At 33.7% G+C, this 21,698-nt stretch overlaps 1 protein-coding gene and 1 long non-coding RNA gene across 6 annotated transcripts in view; one reads left to right on the top strand and one right to left on the bottom strand.

The window, feature by feature from the left end:
• The window catches only part of LOC117108538 (FYVE, RhoGEF and PH domain-containing protein 6-like), a 65,029-nt gene that overhangs the window by 36,064 nt on the left and 7,267 nt on the right, over window positions 1-21,698 (top strand). For all 4 annotated transcript variants that reach the window (XM_033250580.1, XM_033250581.1, XM_033250583.1 and 1 more), the window contains 7 exons: window positions 11,865-14,046; window positions 18,841-19,080; window positions 19,232-19,262; window positions 19,491-19,642; window positions 19,950-20,106; window positions 21,019-21,106; window positions 21,319-21,369. In XM_033250580.1, coding sequence (XP_033106471.1) covers window positions 11,865-14,046; window positions 18,841-19,080; window positions 19,232-19,262; window positions 19,491-19,642; window positions 19,950-20,106; window positions 21,019-21,106; window positions 21,319-21,369 — 2,901 coding nt within the window. The remainder of the gene's footprint in view (window positions 1-11,864; window positions 14,047-18,840; window positions 19,081-19,231; window positions 19,263-19,490; window positions 19,643-19,949; window positions 20,107-21,018; window positions 21,107-21,318; window positions 21,370-21,698) is intronic.
• LOC117108540 lies at window positions 11,941-17,915 on the bottom strand. 2 transcript variants are annotated; one of them, XR_004445382.1, is made up of 3 exons: window positions 17,598-17,915; window positions 13,809-13,972; window positions 11,941-12,073 (listed from the first exon to the last, which is right to left on the bottom strand). It is a non-coding gene; the product is annotated as an uncharacterized LOC117108540 (long non-coding RNA). The 2 variants fall into 2 exon arrangements; XR_004445381.1 differs by lacking the exon at window positions 17,598-17,915 and adding an exon at window positions 16,720-16,976.

Raw genomic sequence — 21,698 nt, 5'->3', positions numbered from 1 at the left:
CTTACGAAATGTCAATGCTGGTTCAAGCTGCTCCTCGCTCAGAGCTCAGTTTGTTATACCAAGTCTTCTCGGATAGTCATGGAGGTCCAGTGTTAAAGCACCCATCCCATCTTTTGGAAGAGTAGCAACTACCCCAATATTATGGTTCATTTCATTCCCTGTCATTGTTGGATGGTGTTAACATGAAGCTAATATAAGTGTTACTTTATGGCGGCTAAGTATTTACGGACCACGCCTATACGCAATTCAGCACAATGGTGCTGCGACGTATGGATTATTCTCCTACAAATTCCTCTTTTTACCTAATTGAATAGCTCTACGAGTAGAAAAGAGATTTAAGGAGATCACCAAGAGGAATTTGGAGGTAAGACTCCATGGCTTGTAGTTACATTCAAAATTCTAGTTTATTAATTGCTGCATCTGACACAGATACTATAGGATCTAATACTCTATGAAGATAAATTGATTCAATATTCTAGTTTGTGCATCGTTGTATCTGAAGTGCTGGGAACCATAGAACATTTCATTGATAGTTTAATTCAATATTTTGATGAGCCTCCTATTAGGTATACACTAGTTTTACTTTATAATCTACATTTCATAATATTTTATTGATTATGGTAAATTATTTGTGCTCTCTTAGATGATATTCCAGACTTAAAAACCTGTACTCACATACAGGTATGAGGATGAAGGTCTAGACAGGTCTATTCTTGCAGTGAATGTTGTCAATGTTTTTCGTTGCTTGGACAAGGTACACATACGGCACTGTGTGTGTAGTATTTGGGGGTCCCATTTAAGACAGTAGCTGTGATAATGGGGAATTCTTAAAATCCCAGACTGGCCAACTTTTCAATGGCCAAGACCAGACCCAATAATTTTTGTTTTTTTAATTTTTTGACATAATACATAGTAAATGCATCTTCGAACAGCTTAAATATAACCCACATTTTCCAGTTTCTCTTCGCAACAGGATTACCATGGTCACCCCTAAGTCTTCAACCAAGGTTTAGTGAACCCATTGTACTCCGCCAAGGGCGTCGATCCGTGGCTGAAATTGGGGGGAACGAGATGAAAAATAAAGTCTTGGGCCGTAGGCCCAAGCAATGGTTGGGGACAAGGGGGGCGAAGCCCTGGAAGCTCTGGCGCATATAGCCTTTTAATTGATTTTAAGCAATGCAATTAACATTTATTTCCATACGAAATTTTCAAAATATCCAGTGGCAGATCCAGTAATTTGAAATAGAGCTGGGCCCAGAGAGGGACTTTTACAGATGGAGAGTGTAGCTGGACTACCACCTCAGCCCCACCATGGTTGGGGCTGAGGTAAGAAAATTTATGATTATGGCACCTCCAGTTGGTTGGAAATGGCACTCTCTGACTAAATTTGAATATAATTTTAATTTTTCTCCACTTTTAAATTTCGAAAAAAAAAAAAAAAATATTGATGGTGGGCCAGCTGGGCTCCTTGAATCTGCCACTGAAATACTCATCATAAGAAGTTTTTAAAATTATCCTTTTTAGTCATAATTATGCCCGCTTATATATTTCATGCAAACTGACATTCATAAATATAATGATTTATTATCTACTGATTAGCTTGTAACGTATTCAAAATTTGAACTATGAAAAACAAATAAGATAAACTTAAAACAGTCATTAATTTAGTCTTTTTGCATATACAGTAGTTTTAAAATCAATCAAGAGGTTTTTGCTTTTCTCCTCTTTTTGAATTTCACTTTTGTGTAAGTAATATTGCAATGAATTATTGTGAGTGGAAATAATACCGTCTAATTTATGATCAAACAGGACTAGGGAGATAGGGAGCACACAAAACATTAGTTGGCATTTTGATTTCACAAACATAAAGGTGATTTACTTAATTTATCATTATCAGTGGCGGCTCCAGGAAAGCAAATTAGAGGGGGGATAGGGAGGGACTTGCACGTTGGGAAAGTAGATCACCTCAGCCACACCATGATTGGGGCTGAGGAAAGAAAATTTATGATTATGACACCTCTAGATTGCCGGAAAAGGCACTCTCAGACCTAAATTATAATTTTCCTTTCTTTTTTTCCATTTTTTAAAAATAATTTTGAAAAAAGTAGGATTGCTCGGCCCCACTTGAATCTGCCACTGATTACTGTATTTTGGCGTCATTTCGAGACTGCGTCAACGTAACACTTGAGTTTGTAAACTTTTGGTAGGCTTATCACTTAATCGAAATAAGTAGACATCATATCCGTGTTAAAGGCTGAAATTAGAAAAAACAGTAATCCTATGTAGGCCTAGATGTAAATAATATTAAACACTAGTATATACGTACGAGTCATAATAATATACAAAAAGAATAAATTGTTTATAGTAGAAATTGTGCACTTTTGAGTTTGTAAAAATATTGATTGAAGTACTCTATTTATGTACTTCTTGATATCAGCATAATGAATGTTGTAAAATGCAAAATCTTATGAATTATAAAACATCACCTTTGCACTGTTTCTTTCGAGAAACCTTTGTCCCCAGCGGCTACATCAATTATTGAAGTTGTTGGCAAGGTAAAAAGGTCATGTGATGTCACTGAATTTCTACTCTGGATTCTGTATTTCTATCAAACGGCAACATTCATGATTATCATTAATTATACGTAAACATTTAAGTGGATGCGATATAGCCCCAATGGGGTGATGGGAAGTACAATTTCCAGTTAAACTAAGGTGAATTTCTTGCACAGTATTTTATAATATTGATGTTTTTAATATAATTTGTTGTGTTTCAATGGCTAGGCTCAAATGAGTGTAGTATAATACTGTAAAATACAGTGAATATGTATATTTTAGCACTGAAGTTGTTTATTATGTGTTTGAAACTTTGCAATCCATATGCCCACTGTAGATAGTGAATGAAGACCACTAACCTACAATGCCTACAGATTAATGTTTATTTATGTATCAATTTATTAGATTTGTTGAAAATTTTTATTAGATATTTATTCATATTAATTGGTAGTCAACATTAATTGGGATTTATTTTTATATAGTACATTCTGTTTTTATTTTTATCCATACAAAAAAACCACTTGCAGTTTTACACTTTACAATATGCTGTTCACAGGCCAAGTATGTCATTCCATTTCCACATAAAAAAAAAGTTTAATCATTTAATTTAGAGGAGGCAAACCAAATTCATGTATCTTGAATATGTTTGTGATGTCTAGAAGTATAAATCGAAATAAGCTTTGAAAACGGTACACTGGCGAAATATTAAAACATTTATAATGTAAAAAATTAGTCTTTATGATGTTAACTATACATACAATAAATAACAGATTCCCAGTGAGCACTTCTGTCTGCTGGATGTCAGTTTTGTACTTGTGCCACCAGTCTCTCACCCTCCAATTAAGGACCCTCCAATTACAGACCCCTCCAATTACAGACATCTTCAATTAAAGATTAATTTTTTTATTGTCCCAAATGAACAAATGCCTTTTATCTTTATTATTTTAATCAGAGACCAAAACTGCTAAAGACCATAGAAACTCTGGTCGCAGAAGAGGACTTTAATTCCAGGGAGACATGTATTTTCAAAATAGGGTCTCTCCAATCAATGGAAGATAGTTGTTTCCATTAACAGCTCTGTAATCTTTAAATATTTTGTTACTTTAATTTGCTGCTCAGCACTAAAAACAAAAATGAAGTGACATTAAATTTTGCTTCCGAAACAAAATCAGTGGTAGATTCAAGGGGGTGGGAACTGGCTGGCCCAAGATCCCCTCCCTAAAAATATTTTTTTTAAATAAAGCAAAAAGAAAATTATATTCAAATGTAAGTCTGAGAGTGAAATTTCCGGCCATCTAGAGGTGCCATAATCATGATTTTTCTTACCATACCTCAGCTCCAATCATGGTGGGACTGAGGTGGGTGGACCCTCTATCTGTAAACGTCTGGTGCCCCTCCCTATTTTGAATTCATCCACCACCAAAAATGGACCATTCTGCAAACCTTGCCATTTGGCTATTATTTCTAAAGTTCCATAACACGACAGCATAAATGTATGTAAACATGTTTGTGGGACAACATTTGTGATTGAGGGACAAGCGTGTTCCTGGCCTGATATATCCAGAAAGGCCCATTTACAGACTTTAAATACCTCCAGTATGGCATGAAGGTGAACCTGCCTTTAATGCTACACATGGGCCAAATTGACCTTACCCACAAGATTCAGGTATAGATTCTGTCAATCAAAATAATCTCAATAATCTAGGGTGGCCTCCCTTTATTTGTGGTTTCTAATAATTAATTCTTAACACATAAACAAACATCAGTGACATACTGTAGGTAAGCATGTTGCAGCATGTGCCCATTGGTGTCATCTAAAGCACATGGCAAAGCAATTTAAAACAAATTGAATTAAATTTTTCTCTTTGTCCTTTAAATTGAAATTAGATTTTGAATTCAAAATCCTAACATTCTCTGCTGCACAGAATGCAGCACTAATCAAATAGTACAGTAATACTAATAGACATAAATGGATAAGTTGTTGTCCTAACTCTAGTGGAGTCAGACACAAATTCAAATTATAGTGTTATCATAGCGGCTGTATTTGTTTACCAATTTGTGGTCCGGTCATAGAATATATACAGTATTTTGCATTATTTTGCCATGTCACTGTAGTAAAATAAGTCATTCCTTCCTTTACCCCTGAAAATGTAATAAAATTAATTGTTAAAAAAGTTGCCTAAATGACTTTTACCCAATCCATTTTACTGCTAATTATACAAACATGTTCCAGTTATTTATTTTATTTATTGATGTGGCCTTATCAATCAGTATTTTAATGGTCTTGTATGATTCATACTTTTTGGCATTTTTGTTCAGTATATAGTTTCCTTCCTGTCTGATGAAGAATCTGGCATTATGGGATTGGCTAGGCACTCTGAAGTGTTACAAAAGTCATTTTCTAAATGGAAACTGCCATACCATGTCTCATTGTGAAAACGGTGATTATTACTGTGTCATGCTCTCTCGTTAACATTTGATTAATTATTCATATAATGATTCAAATGACTTGCAGTGTACCATTAAAAAATGTTTTCGTGCTAACTAAACGACCATGTTATCATTGAGTCAGCAAATTTGAGAGCCAAATAACTAAATCCTTCTTTTTTATATATATGAATAATTTGTGAGGTAAAGCCAGGCAGCAGAGGAAAAGAATATTAGTATGTTGTACAAATGTCGAGAAAAGGGTGGTTATGCCCCCTTTCACTCAAGGGCTCGTACAAGACAAAGTGCGAGAATTTGTAGCATGCGCAATTTGACTAAGAAGGCACCCAGATACACATAATTAGAATTGAAAAATCAAATCTTGCATAACAATGAAGGGCACCCTCTATAGTTTGATAATCACCTCAAACATAATTAGAAGATGATCATATTGGTCTAAAATTTATTAAATATTATTGAGACATTTTATTATTGTTTTAATTCCCAAAAAGCAATCACATTTATAAGCTTATACATATAATGCACTAGTTGTTAAGGTGGTATTACAAATTGTCCAGCACCGAGGGAAGTATAGTTCAGTCTTCTATCGTATGAATCCTTTGACAATCAAATTTAGATATGTAAGAGTGTTAAACGTTTTCCACTAAATATATTGAAAGTGGGCCTAATTATTATTAATTAATTCATTCCTCGAGGTTGTGTCAACGTGAGGTGCTATATAAATCCAGAATTATTATTATTTATTTATTAAATGAGTAGTTCTTATGAATTCAGAAAGGAAGTACTGTAGCCATGTCATACCTAGTTATAAGTGCAGGAAACTTTCTCTCCATGTTTAAACCATAATCTTCTAACCCTCAAGTTCCCGCCTTTTCAATTTGCATAAAGATCAGACAGTTAATGTCCTTGAAAGTCCTGGGTAACTGACCAGTCCAAAGGATTGACCAAGGCTAAATATCTCCACAGAGTGCAAAAATGATAAAATTGAAAAGCCAGCTATCTGGACATCTTTGTCCTTGTGGTCATTGAATTGTTTTAGTAGACCTACTTTATGGGGGATTTCAGGGACATTGGCACTTACCTAACACATTTCATTGTTTGGTTTTTGGAATTTTCCCAGTAAATGTGTCCAAGCATGGAGGAGGTATAATATATTTTTATACCTCCATGCTTGGACACATTTGTCCAGTTTTAAGTTTTGCAATGATGTGGAGTATTCAAATTAAAATACATGATACAAGCAATATTTGCTACCTATGTACTAAAAAAATGAAAACAAAAAAATTAAAAGAAATGAATTTAAAAAATAGTTTCAACATCATACAAGACATATGGGCAAGGGTGATAAACTAATCATTTTTGTATTGGGCCTAAAGGGTGGGTGGTGGAAGGAGGGGCGAAAGTGGGGCTGATCGAGATAACAATACTCTAGGGGTCCGGGGCATGCCCTAGCGAAATTTCTGTGTGACGTCCGAAAATAAGCTCTGAGGCATTTTGAGCGATCAATTTTTCAATTTTTCAAATTTTTTCTATTTTTTCCTCTTTTTTTTTTTATTTATTTTTTAATTTTTTTATTTCTTTTCATTTTTTTAGGACAAATAACAAAATCCACAATGATATCTGTATTTCGGTAGCATATACGGTAGTCTATATTTTTTTCTATTTAAAGTTAAAAGTAAAAATTTGGCTGCATTTTTAGCCAAAAACTAAAAACATGTATGAGGGAATTAGATAAATATGGCTTAAGAACTTAATTGCATTTTAAATCAATCTGATTTGTTCAATTTGGTTATTGTCAATTTAATTAAGCTTTGGATAACAATAGATTATTAATTATCTTTAATGACCTGAAGGTGATGTGTGTAACAGATGCATGTTCTGTCTCTTCTTTGAATTCATACAATGGTACCATGCAATAATCAATATAAACTACTTCAGACAGACGGCATAATATTAATAAAAGTATGGTATGCTGTGCGTTACTGTAGGTGCTGATTCAGCCTGGTACAGTAGTTTATGTTGTGTTCCTGGGTTGTCATCGCTCGCTAACCTGGGTTGGTCCAGTAGGATGATGATCATGCATGCGACAGCGGAAAATTGTGGAGTTTGTGTTTCTTGTGCTCTGTGTACAACTTTACTTTTTCAATATATATTAATTTGCTGTAAATGTGTGGCAATAAAAGTGATTCCATGTTTCATAAGGTTAATCAGTGCCGTAATAAGGGGTGTGCTGAATCCTCAAAAATTAAAATACTTGTGTCACCCTCAAAGATCACACTCAAGTAGTTAAAAATCACCTCAAATCACCTTATTTTTACAAGCTAGCACACCTTCACTTTACCCCATGCTCCCGTCATCTCCCCCCCCCCCCCCCCGTTTCAAGACTCTTAGATGCGTCACTGATATGATTGATATATGTTGACGACTAAAAGAGGAAAAGACACAAATTATAATAAAATACTTTTATATAAGGCCAAATAATGAATTTCTTGTGCTATCCATTATTTTATGCTGCGTTCATTTTATTGTATTCCATGAGGTAAGAATTTCAGAAACACTCCCCCAAGTCCAAGTCTGACGTACATGCTAATTACTGTGTTTGTAGCTTTGATTGTGCCAGCCTTGTGTTGACACACTTGTCCATGCTATTGTTTGCAATTTCACTTGTTATTTGGGTGTAAATTAAAATCAAGGAAATAAAATCTAATGATTTGAATATGTGAAAAATCTAGCAATGTTTTAAGTTGGTAATGGGTGAAAGATTAAGCCCTTTATTTTCCATCAACCTGTGTTTTTCTGATTTTGTTCTGTATCCATTATGGCTAGAGCATCAGGATTAGGAATGCCTATTGAGCCTTTGCAAATTGGTTACATAATGCAAGAATAGACACAATCCAATTCAACCAACTCCACTGTTAAAATAGGATCAATGTGTGGTGTTATCTCTCTTGCCTTGAATAATCTGCTAGGCTTTAATTGAAAGACAGATTAATTTACAGTAGTATGGATGCAAACCAGGAATAAGATTTCAACAAATTTGAAAACATTTTTGGGTGAACTTCTCTTCCCTTTCCACTTCTGTCTTTCTATTTTGTAATCTGGGCTCAGTCCTCTCCCTTGTCGTTTATTTTAGGAACATGATCCAAGGGAGTTTTCTTTATGTTTTCCTTTTATCCATTTTTGTATGTGTTTCTATATTTTTTTAAAAATAAAAGTGATTTGAAAAAAAAACCCAAATGCTAGTGACATTTGCTACAATTGGCTTAAATCTTCATTCAGTTGAATTATTATGTTACCTTATTTTACTTGAATAAAAGCCCCGCTTTGAATAAATGCGCCCTTGAATAAATTTCCCCTAGAGCCTCATTTAGAATAAATGTCTCCCTCCAAAATAAAAAATGAAGCATTTTTATTTTTTTTGAATAAATGCTAGTAAACCAATCTATATGTAAACAACATCATTCTCGACACATTCTATTAATGTTATACTCCAGTAGAATTTCATTTTTGGTCCTCACTGCTGTTCTTGTTCTTGTCTTGTTACCAAAACTTTAAAAACTTAAAAAGCGTCCAGCATCGCCAGTTTTGAACGGACGTGCATGAAATTTTGTACACATAAATTAGAGGAGATTTCCAACAAACATTCATCGAAAAATTTATACACGTAAACTAGAGGTGATTTCCAACAAACGTTCATCGCCTTTTTTTTAATTTGGTCACCAGGGTTCGACCTACACCTACAAAACAAAACAGAAGTTTCAAACTTTAAAAGCATCCAGCATTGGCAGTTTTGAACGGACATACTGGAAATTTTGTTCATCTAAACTAGAGGTGATTTCCAACAAACGTTCAATGCCCTTTTTTAAGTTGGTCCCCAGGGTCCCCCTACACCTACAAAACAAAACGGGTTTTAAACTTTAAAAGCGTCCAGCGTCGCCAGTTTTGAACGGACGTGCATTAAAGACGTGCAGGAAATTTTGTACACATGAACTAGAGGTGATTTCCAACCAATGTTTATCGCCCTTTTTTTAGGTTGGACCCCAGAGTTCCCCTTACACCTACAAAACAAAACAGGGGTTTCAGCAAGGAGTGTACATTATTACTATTACCTCTAATAGGGCATGTCACATGAATGGCGTGGTCGGTTAAGTCTGTGTTTTAAAGAACTTAAGGTCGTGAGTTCGAAACGCGTCTTGGTATTCTCTTTTTTTTCCAATTTTAAGAAAATTTATTTAGTTTTTTCACTTTTAAGTATTTTAATTTTGTACAAATGATCATTCTATATAATGTAAAAATTTATTTTTGTTCAGTTTTACGTAACTTAATTTTTAATTCTAAATAACTTTTTTTTGTACCAATATCTTATTAGCTCTTCCAAAAAAACCCAATATAATAAACTTGCGCATGTACCATATTTAAGAGTGGAGGAACGTGCGGATCATGTGAGTGGTTGCTCGTATTTCTAACCTGGTTGGGATCAATAAGTCTTTATGATCACACAATAACACATTTTGACAGTAACTATGTGCTGTATTGCCACATTTACAGTGAAATTAAGGAGCATTTATTTGAGTATCTACGTATCCATTTTACACCAAAAAAAAAAAAACTCCCTTGAATATATGCCTCCCTCAAATATACGCCCCCTAAAAAATCCTCACAGCATTAAACAACCGAAACAACCGGGGCAATTATTCAGATAAATACAGTATTGACATATTTTTGTCTAAATCTCTCATTTTAGGGTGGCTAATCAAAAGGTGGGTGTACAATTATAAGTAAATTTAAAGTTTTTTTTAAAGTATTTGTCAGCTGAGCTAAACTTAATAATTCATTACTCTGGTCTTGATATTGACCATATCTAGGGCTTAGCCTGTGATTCACTATAAAGATCACTCAGCAACTACCTACATTAATATGAAAATTAAATTATTTCCGAATTCAAATAGTCATTGAATTAATAGTAACTGCAGGATATGTTCAGGGGTGACTAAGCTATCCAACTAGGGGTCTGACATATTCTAGTAGAGACCACAATGGCATCCTGGTGGCAAGGCAGGAGGTAATTCCCTGATATGTAGAGAAACTGGATGATTTTTGCACAATTCGAAGCATTTTCAAATATTCAGACAAAAAATTGAAAAACTACCATTTCCCTCTACTTTTTTTTTGTTGGTCTGACTATATACTGCCTGCTCTCCCTCTCCTTCCCCCTGCCCCTCCAATGTTGGAATTGCCACTGGCAGTGCTGTAACTGGGTGTATTGACTCAAAAACTTTATTTCATACTGTCTCATTTATGTTGCTTCATTAAAATTTTTGTAAATTCTAACTGTTCAGTAAATTCATTCATGTTATGTTATGTTATGCATTAGAACAGTAAAAATTGCAGTCAAATATTGGTCTCCTATATATTTATCAGTCTCCAGGTCATGTCTTCTAATTCATGTTAGTCAGGCCTCAGGGATTTTCTTCTCTCATCATTATTAATTTGAGAAATTGCTAAATGAATAAATATGCACAGCGAACCAAGCTATTTTAAGCCTTTCTTGGGATTTCCCTTTTAACGTTAGCGATGCTTCATTAAAGTTAAGTACTTCTCAGTGACAACTATCTAACAAATCCAATAACATACTGTAAATTATAAGGAAAGAATGTGTTACAAAATCAGTTGTCAAACATTGTCTAAACAATATTACTTTTTCTGTAATGGAATGATAAACCTAGTGATATATGAATTTAAAACTGACCAGATTATGACCCCTGATAATGTATTGGTACTTGCAATCATTAAAGTCATTTACAAATGAAATACCTTGCAAAGCTATTATAGACTGATACACTAGGATTTACTGAAGTAATTCATTGCATTCAGAAATAAATGATGTACTTGATATGATATTAGAAATGTGATGAGCTAAAATACTCGAAAAATATATTCGTAAGTTTAATTGTTACTTTGTATGTTAATTAATAGCTTTCATTTAAAACAAAAATATTTAGCTATTTAATTGACATGAAAATAATATCATAAATGTTAGAATGTCTGGTAATTAATTTAATGTTACCATAAAGAATCTCAAACCTAAAACATTATTTATACATCTGTGAATTCGGAAGGAACATTTTTTTTTCAAATTTCTACCCTAAAAATTGATCACTATAGACAACGATACAGTCGGCAAATTATGTTGCAGCTGATTGTCTGGATACCCTTTCAGTCCAACCTCAAGCACCTTGGATTGATGGTACATACCGTACTGTATCTGCTGCAATCACAAAGGTTTACTTTTATGCTTGCTTGGTTTACTGATCTTCATCTCAGCGAACTGAATGTTATGTAACACTTCTTTGCATAGTGATCAATAAATCCACATAGCCTATAGGCTCCTCAGAGTAAATCCCTTTGAATAACTCATACAAACAAAGTACTTTTAGACAGTAGGGGTTCTTTTGATGCTTTCATAACCAACCAACTTTGTTACGCTGTAAAGCATGAAAGAATAAGTTGATATGTTTTGCCATAGTAGCACACCAGCCGCTGCAAAAAAATGAAATTTTTTACGCAATTAACTTGTTTATATAATTACAACTTTTGAATTAGCGCCATACTTAGGCTTACAAAAATGTCACGCTCTTGGTTGTGCTTAGGTGGCCATTATAATAACTTTTAAAGTGGTACTATATTTCTGGTACTGTATAATCGTAAAAAAAAGTAGGAGAGGTGATTTGTTTACAGATGTGAGTAAACAAACATAACATTTTTTTGAACATTTTTGTTACATCTTTACCTATTTTGAGGTTGTATGTTATGTACTGTACATGTTGTGCATAATTAAAATGCTGGGTTTGTTTCTTACAGGTGTTTCAGTGAACCAAACAAAACCACCAGTAAAACCAAAACCGAACATTTCAAAGTTTATCCTAAATCGAATACGTAATGCCGACTTTAAAAATTCAACAGTGCGGTACTCCAGCCAGTCTGCGCTGTCACACATCCCTGGAGAAAATGATGAACGTACAACACAATCCATGTTTATTGAATCAACCAATGATTCAGACTTTACCAACCTAAAAAATGAAACAAGGAATACTGTGATTGTTGCAGAGGTAAAAGAGAAGGAGGAGGAAGCTGACAAAGCAAAAAATAGTGTTGCAATAAATGAAGATGTAAAAATTTGTGAGTCAATAGTTCGCAAGGAAAATATAAATAAAGATGTTAATGAGAAAAATGATGTGAATGAGGAGATTACAGAAACGTATGAAGTGTCGGAAACGGTACTTGAAGATTCAACCAGTGATGTTGCAGATGGGGACACCTGTATTGAACATACAGGTGATGACCATCCTTATGCAAATATTGATTTTAGCCTTGAAGATGATAATGATTATGTGAACTTAGAGCCAGGATCTCAGTTTGCAAATCAGTGTTCCTCTGCAAAACGAAATTCTCAGGAGCCTTCAAGTAAACTTCCTATACCACCTCCTCGACGATCTAAAAGTCTTTTAGAACAAGCTTCAAAGACTAATGAAAAGAAGCAAATAGTTAAAAAAACTAAGAAAAACAGTCCCGTCCATGTCAGGAGAGAGAAAAGGCAACAGCACTGTCTGGAACACTCCCAATCTCTACCAGAAAGTAGTCAATTCTTGGAGGCTAATCATAATTCCATTGTTGATCCTGAAAGACCTTACAGTAATATTAGACCTACTCCAATCAGACGGCAGAAGAAGTTTGATAAATCTAATAAGGAGATTTATGCTGAGTCTGCCAAAAGGCAATCAAATCGAACATCTTCAAATAGTCCTGTAGCAAAAAGGAAAGAAAAAAATTTGAGTGCAGTGAAAAAGAACAAATCAAAATTAATAAATGAATCCTCTAGGAGACAAAGGACAATCTCTGCAAATTCTGCTCTAGATCCGAAGTTGGTGGAAAAGGATTCACCAGAAAAGTCAAAGCCTCCAGTGAAACCTAAGCCACCAAAACGAAAAAGCAGGAAAGAACGTTCAAAAACAATGACTCCAGTTGTACCTGAACAGGTTCTTAGTAAAGAAAATGATACTGATAATGCACGTTCGTCGACACTCACAGCGCCCCCAAGGAAAAATCGTAGCAGATCTGTAGAAGTTGTTTCAAAAGATACATTTGACTTGCCATCAAGTGCGGAGCTTAAGATAAAGCCAATGCCTGAGTTATCATCAAAGCAATCTTCTGAAAATATCAATGGGTCCATTTATAAAACAAACTATATATCTGGAAATCCAACAAAAAAAACTACAAAACAGAAAAGCCACGGGTCTGTAGCTAGGCCTTGCAGACCTGCTCCTCCTCCACCAGTCAAGAGCAAATCATGTGACAGTGCTAATATAGCAACAGGAACATTTTATTCAATGGTGAATGATGCAACATATGCTGTTGTTAATAAGAACCGTAAGGATAATTTATCAAAAAGCAAAACAGAATCTGGAATTAAGGGAGAGGGATCAGATGCAAGGCTACCATCCACTCCACACAAAGTCATTTCAGACTTGCATACCTTCTCATTTCCTAGTGACAAAATAGATTCTACAAAAGTTGCAGCAAGAATGTCTGCAGAAATAGAGGCTTCTGCCGGGCCAGAAGTCACTGATAATAAAGAAAATACTTTGGAATCAGAAGTATTGGAGAATGCAACCGTTGAACAGTTGAAGTCTCCTCTCAGTCGCGACAACAGTGGCAGCTCCGGTAGGGGCAGCTTTCATTCCAGTGAAAATCGGAACTCTGGGGAAGGCAATAGAAACAGTGGCTTAAGTGATGATTATGTCTTACCTGACATCAAACCATTAGATACAAACAAAGACGAGCAGATATACGTTAACCAAATAGCATCACCAGACTTGCATCGGAAAATAACCTATCCATCACCAGTTCTTGGCACCCGTTCCATTCCAATAAAGCCAAATGAAAGTGTTGATGACCAGTCAGAGATAGAACTACAAGACGGATATGAAGACATGTCAAAGTTCGCACGCAAGCAGAATGCGCAAAATATCTACTCCGTACCGAGGTCAGTCAATTATTTATTTTTCAGGAATACATAACAATCAAAATGGATAAAGTGTAACATGGTAAAATAAAGAAATAAAAACAGAATTACAATACCTTTTAACAAAATATAATTTAGAAAACAAATAATAAATTAAAGCTTCCAGATTGAAGTCAAACAGGACAGATATAAAAACAAAGTATAAAACTCCTGTGAACATTTATAATTTATCCTCAACATTATCTGGGATTTGTGGCCACTAACAAGGAAAAATAATGAAGTGGGGTTTTTAAGAGAAAGGAAAATCTTGTATTTAAGAGAAAGGAAAAGCTTATATGTTCTTGGTATCTTTATTATTATTCCTGAAAAGTGATAGGGGAGGGAGGATTTTTATTTTTTTATTTTTCTAAAGCCAAATATTATTACCAAGTTGTTTGCTGGTGCATTGATATTCAAAGTAAAATACATGATTGAGATGATACAAACAATATCTACTAACTATTTACTTAAAAACTGAAAAATAAATGGAAAAAAAAAAGATTAAAAAAGAAAGTATTAATTTTTTTTTTCAATACTATAGAAGACATGCGGGTGAGTTTGATAAACTAATATTTTTTATTGGGCCTACCTCAATAAGAATATATACAAATAAGAATTAATTTCTAAATTTGCAAGTAGTAAATAGTTACACATTAAAAAACAGTTGATATAAACAATTTTAAAGCTATTAAAAAACTACAGTATTTAGAAAAATAGATTTAAGAATATAAAAGTATTCATTATGCTGTCATTCAATCATTTTAATATTCATTTGTAGTGGCACTTTCAGTTACAATTTGTGACAAAGTGTATTGTTCGTAGGTGGCAGTCGATGTTTTAACATAATCATTGAACTATTACCCAAGGACCTTCATGAATATTCATAAGAATGCTTCAAAATGTGAAGTTTAATGTTCAATAAGAGGTTTGCAATTAGTTCGTACTTTATATAAATTAGTTTCAGTTTCTACACAAAAGGAAGAAGTTGCATATTTTGGTAAATATCTCCATGAACTTTGAAGAATATTGTTTTATTTATTGTCCGAATATATATTTATGGGAAAAACGCTATGCTGGAAGAGTGGTGCTTAGATCTGTCTGTGGAGGATGTGAGTGAAGCTGTATTGAGTGTGTTTGATTTCAGGTGAGTCAAGGGTCAACCAACCAGTTTTTTCCAATGTTTTGATTTTTTCTCTGTAGTTGGATTCATGTGCAAATGAAATTGTATTCCGTGGAATTATTAAGAGGTCAGGGGTTCAAACCTTTTGCTTGTGAAGTATAAATGTGGTACCTGGTAGGATGTGGTGGCATTGGATGCTATTGTTGTGCATGTTATGTATTCAGATTCAGATTTTTTGAGAATGGTAGATCAAGGATTTTGAAATATAGGTGGGGGGGGGGCCCCAAGGACAGACTTCAACAAATAGGGCCCATTTATACAACACGCTATTACAGCGCGGCAAAGTGAAGTGTGTTGTATAAACGAGTTTGGATTCTGTGTGATTACAAAACCATCTGACAAAGAGGCTACTTGAGGAATAGCCAAATTTGGCCGGTTCATCACCCTGGCGATGCCTACTTGTTCCCTCAGGCTACAGCGAGCTGTAATTAATCAACTCGACAGGTCGCTATTTCGGTAAAATAAAAAGTATCGCTGGATGTATTTAATGATTTTTTTGTATTTTACCTTTTTGTTGGTTTCTTTGATTTTGAACTATTTTTTTTTTTAGTACTGTACTGTAATTTTATTTTGGATTTGTATATTTATGTGATAGGCTTAAACTTTACTTTTTAGGCCTTTTTTTGTTAATTGTGCGGCTTAAGTGCCACTGATATAATAGTGTACATCCAAATGAATTAATATTATAGATTATATTTTCTTTGTAATTATCGCTCGGTAAGTACCGCGAACAAATCAAGCACATGTTTGTTGTCTTGTCACTCCGCAAGCCTAATGCCTTCCCCCTCCATTCGTCTAGCCTATCATCAGACAGAAACAGTCAAAAGATCGTCGTTTCCCATGATACTCAACCATTAGCGATGGTAAATACAATAATTAGTGAAGAAACTACAAAATAGGATTACGAGAGAAAATATTACGGGACTATATTAACACAATTGATCAACTGTAAACAATCCACTCCCCTTCCAAAAAACAAACTGTGCAAATGCAGCGAAAAGAGAGTAGAGTTGCACTGTTGGTTTGAAAGCATATCCCAAAATACATTGCGGCATACAATAACATGTATTGGGTTGTTGCATAAACAGCGAAGTATAAACACAACCATAGAGAATCTATACCAGTATATGCAACCGTGGTCCGCAGACCACGGAGTCGTCCACGAGCACTGTAAGTAATCTGCCAAAAGTTAAATGGTCTGCCGTCGTATATGACCTATAAATCCACAAAAAACAACATACTATTTTAATCTGACATTGTTTTTACACTGACGTGCCAGTCATATTATTGCGAAATTGGGTTTATCTGCGTTGCTTTTTGTTCCCAATTCAAAATCTTACATGGGTCTAGAAATAAGCCAAGCTTTGGTCGAAGAAATAAATAAAATCATGCAAATTTTAAAAATTATTTTAGCATTATTTTTTGACCATGGGATAAAGGAATAAATAATTACTATGGAGTTCTATTTATTGTACCTTGGTGCGGATCTCCCTGCTCCGTGTAGTACCTCCTATGTAAAATGCAGTGAAGCAGTCTTAATGCTACTATGAATAATTAGTAACTTATCATGCCTGAATGCATAGCACTGCTGTAACTGATTATGTGTCTGCCTATTACGTAACATTACATAACCTGTTTGTGAAGCCATGCAGGTTGACAAAGTAAAGCATTTGCAAGGTAACCAGTGACACGTAGACACACTTAAAAATTGGGCTTAAGATTGAGAAACACAGCTATATCCTGGTAAGATTTTTTAATCTTTAGATTTGTTTTGTATGCTAGTTGTATTAGGGACAGGATGGGTTTAATATCTGCATGGTGGAGATACACGAAAGGAAATGGTCCAGGAATGAATTAGCACAAATAATAATAGGAAAAAGGGAGTGGTATAATTTTGCTGGTAAAGGTCAGATGTTCACTCACATGGTCAGTACTCTGCTGGACATCAGGCCTCTCACCATTAAAGCACTGTGTGCTTACAGAGATAGCAACCAACACAATACTTAATGTTTTATATCAAAAAGTCCAAAGTGGTATGTTCAGGTTATTGTTTGTTATGTAATTAACTATTTAAGAGTAGTGGATGTTAAACTGAAATTAATTTCCTTTACACATGCATGGTAAAGTGGGTAAAATAAGTAGAGCGTATTGTAGCTATAGATTACAACCAAAATTTGTCTGTGAATTTTGCTTTAAACTACTGTCTCAATTTAGGCTTGCTTTCAGTGGTGAAACTAGGTTGATTTTAAATTTAAAAGTTTTTGTAATAAAACTAGTGAATTCATATTACATTTAATACATGATCTTACAAATAAAATAAGTACAGTCGGACTAACAAAATTTGTTAAACTACCTTGAAATGATAATCATGTTCGTAGCATTAAAATATGAAACTTTCTGTAAATCCCTTGTCACTGATGGAGACTTCATGCCAAGTACTGAATGTACTTTACTGCTGTCCAATTGTTTAGCTATTTATCATTCATCAACCAGAATTTTATGCTTTCAGAGATAACGAAGGTCATAGATTTGTGCATGGTCTGTGATAATGGATGTCCAATCACCAGGCTAGAATTAAAGTGTTGCTTATGTAATGTTACATAACGCATTGAAAAGAGATTAGAATTACAAGAAAGGCCTTGATAGCTGTGGACTGGCACTGTGAAATGTATTTCAGGTGGTCAGTTATTTAATTCTCAAATAAAGCATTAGCGAAGCACCAGCGAATCTTGTAGCATTACTTAATTTATGGTCAACAGTTGTAGAATTCATAGTTATTGGTTTATTGCAGGATGCTGCAATACAAGTTAAGGGCAACATAAGGCCAAATTTGGTGCATAGTCCATGTGTTATTCAAATCCCCAGCCATAAAGCCTATTATAATAATTGCATCACATATATTAAAATATTCAATTTAATGGAAAATTTAAAACTACCTAAATAATTTAAAATGGTGGTACTGTATATATATTTAGGTGCGTATAAAACCTTCCCAGTAAAATGTTTTTTAAATTGAATTCATTTAGTAAAGCTACAACTGTAGTAAAATATTTATAAGTAGAAACTTTATTAACAGGTATTGAGAAACATATTTGCCAATATTGTAGTAATTAAAACGCGTGCCTATTAAACCTGGTATGCATTAATTTGAATGAGTCCGCTCAAAATATCTTGCATAACAACTAATAAGATGACCATGTAATGCTAATCTACAGTATAATTGATCATATCCTAATCTATACTTTTTAAAAACATTATTTAACCATTTGGCAGTTGTAGGGGCATGCTTAACTACGTAATATGGATATTTTAGGTATTGTAGTTAAACACCCTTCCCCCTATAAATTAAAAAGAAAGTTAATATTTAAATATGTATTAACACATGGTAGAAACTGCTTGTGCTTCAGCATCAATAGTAACCACAAATTAGTTTAAAAACCTCTTCCATTGCTGTTTCTTTAAAGCAGAGTAATTGAATATCAGATACAGTACTTGCCTTGTTACTGGGCTAGAATAACAACCAGCATATGTCAAAAGTGTTCTTGATCTTCAGTTGTTTGCTTCAAGTACAAACTCTATTGTTTTCCAACCCACAGAGCTTGCAACCACACTCCAACTGAAGATGGCAAATGTGAATGTGCAGATTTCACCGATAGTAGTGGGGATGAAGACGGTGGATCCCTATCTGATGATGAAATTGAAGAATATGGGAATTACGAGCCCATCAGTGAACTGACGCAGTCAGGCAAGCATATTGTAGAACATGTAGAAATGACACCTGAACACAGACGCAAGGTTCTTTTAGTTGCAAATGAGGTCCGCGACTCTGAAAGAGTGTAAGAGCACTAGAAACATTTATATTTTGTTGTAAATTTTAAGTGCTGTGATGATTCTTATATAATAATCTGTTAGCACATTAAAACATTTTTATGATGGTAGTGCAATAACTTTTGATTTGTTAAATTATATTTATTTTTTTATTTGTAGGTTTGTTGATGTCTTAAAGCTGTTGAATGAGGTATGTTTTCAAAGTTGCTGACCCTACAGTGTAATAGAACAAAGCCAAATAAAATTCTACTATAATCAAAGCATGTATGCAGTGTATTACATTAGTACATTTTTAACCCTTATAAAAGACGTCAATGATACCAGCATAATATCAAAATGTCATGTCCTGTTTAATAAAAGTTTAATATGAAATTTTCTTTAAATTACCTGTAAAATCAAATGTTGCGTCTTATTCCAGGATTTCCGTTCAGCCATTGAACATGCAAGTTTTAACACCTCCAGACCTGTTATTGATGAGAAGGTCCTTGATCAGATTTTGGGGCAACTTCCTCAACTACAGATGTTCAACGAGGACCTGTTGGATGATTTGGATAAAAGAATCGAGGAGTGGTGAGTAACTTAAAATTTCACTTGTTCTCGATCTAGAATAAATTCAATCTGCATGTAGAATAATAAGTCTCAAAACAGCATATCATTTTAAGTAAAAAATGCAGGGCAAAATAATATATTTCCTCTTATAAATAAAAAAAAAAACTGCACTCCATAAGATATCAAAAAATATATATGAAATTATAAAAATAATTAACCTCGTTTTTCCTAGAGTTCAAGATAAAATATTTAGTAAAAGATAAAATTTGACCGATTGTATTAAAATATTCATTAACTTACAATTCTAAGCAATCAATCTTTACTGCAGGGATGAAAATCCAAGATTAGCTGACATATTCCTAAAGAAAGGTCCGTATTTAAAGCTGTACACAACCTATATAAGAGATTTTGAGAGACTATGCGCCATCTTTGATGAGGCATGCACTAAGTACTCGTTTTTTGGCCAAGTTGTCAGGGATTTCGAGGTAAGTTAAACGTAAATTATTATTCTATTAATATTTACATTCCATATTTAAATATAGTATTGGGAGACATTTTTATCTTGTTTGTGAATGCACTGCCAATAACAGGAATAAAAACATAATTAGATTTTGCTAAATGAAAAAAAAACCCAAAATATTATTGAAAGTAATTTTTTGTTTAAACAGACCAATTAATTTGTTTCGATGTTTATTCCACGAACATCTTAAGAGTGATGTATCTTATTAAGTAATACCACACTAATAGATGGCAGTTGCTTAATAATAGGGATGTATTTGTGGAATGAACATCGAAACTGTTAGTAAAAGTCAGTTATTTACATCGTACCTACAAACCAGATAAATGTTTTCAAGCAAAATGATATTTATACAAAATATTTAGTTTTTAATAAGTAAATTTCAAGGACTTTTTCACTATTGCTGTTTAGTCTACTTAAAAGTGAAGCTCATGTTAATGGGGCTCGGGTCCAAACCATATGGATAGTACAGATAACATATGTGTGCTTGCAGTGCAACCTAATTATGAGTATTAGCAATAATCATAATTTATGCCAATTTTAATGATGTATATAAAATCCTACTGCAATTGTAATCATGCTTTTGGCTATGTGTTATCTTCTGCCCTTTAAATATGCAAGGCTCAAGAAAACCTAAAACATTCTTTACAAGCTCTTAGGATTACTGCAAGCCCCAGGACTTAATAAGCCTACGCTTAGTGTCTAACAAGCCGCTAAGTCAAGTTAGGCATAGGCTTAAGTTGCAGCCAACCCTCAACTCTTAGAAAAGCTGCTTTAAAGCATGTTCAAGGCCCAAAACATCAAATTTTATGAATTGCATTATCATTTTGCAACATTTTGCCAACTAAAAATTATACTTGCATTTATTGTGTTGTTATAGGCTAGCCCACGATGTATGCATCTTGCGTTAAAACACTACATGCTCAAACCCATCCAAAGAATACCACAGTACAAGCTTCTGCTTACAGGTCAGTATATTTGATTTTTCTATCTTTGTTTGTTGCATTCACTTTGTTGTGGTCCATATTACTGTCATTAAGCACTAAAATATGTATTTATCCTAAAAATACATTTAAATGTGTAATGAAAACAAAGAAATCAAAATTTTATGATTTATACAGTATTGTATTATATTAATAGGTTATTATTATTATTTATTATTATATTATATTATTTTTAGATTACCTCAAAAAACTAAATCCTGGTTGTGAAGATTATTCAGATACACAAGGTAAGGCTACATTTGCTTTTTATGTATTAAGGTATATTTATTCAATCTTAACAGTTAAGTGCATGCATTACAGAACATGGCTGAATTGCATGTGAAATTAACAGTTGAAAATATAATATATAAAAAACAGCATAAAATTGACTACAGAAATTACAAATTGAAATGAAAAATTAAACAGAAAATCGGTCAAAAGCAATACATGCGTCAAAATTACATGCATGAAAAATTTGAACAGATAAATGAGCATTACAATTAAAATAAAAAAAACATGACTACTGCAAGTTTAATATTTGTTTTATTGTATTGGCCAAGAATAGAATTAAAATTTA

The sequence above is a fragment of the Anneissia japonica genome, unplaced genomic scaffold, assembly GCF_011630105.1.
Source record: "Anneissia japonica isolate Jap-2015-1 unplaced genomic scaffold, ASM1163010v1 scaffold287727_len1644234_cov201, whole genome shotgun sequence".
Taxonomy (NCBI): Eukaryota; Metazoa; Echinodermata; class Crinoidea; order Comatulida; family Comatulidae; genus Anneissia; species Anneissia japonica.
Note: the sequence above shows the minus strand (reverse complement) of the source record. Positions and strands in the feature narration are given on the sequence as shown.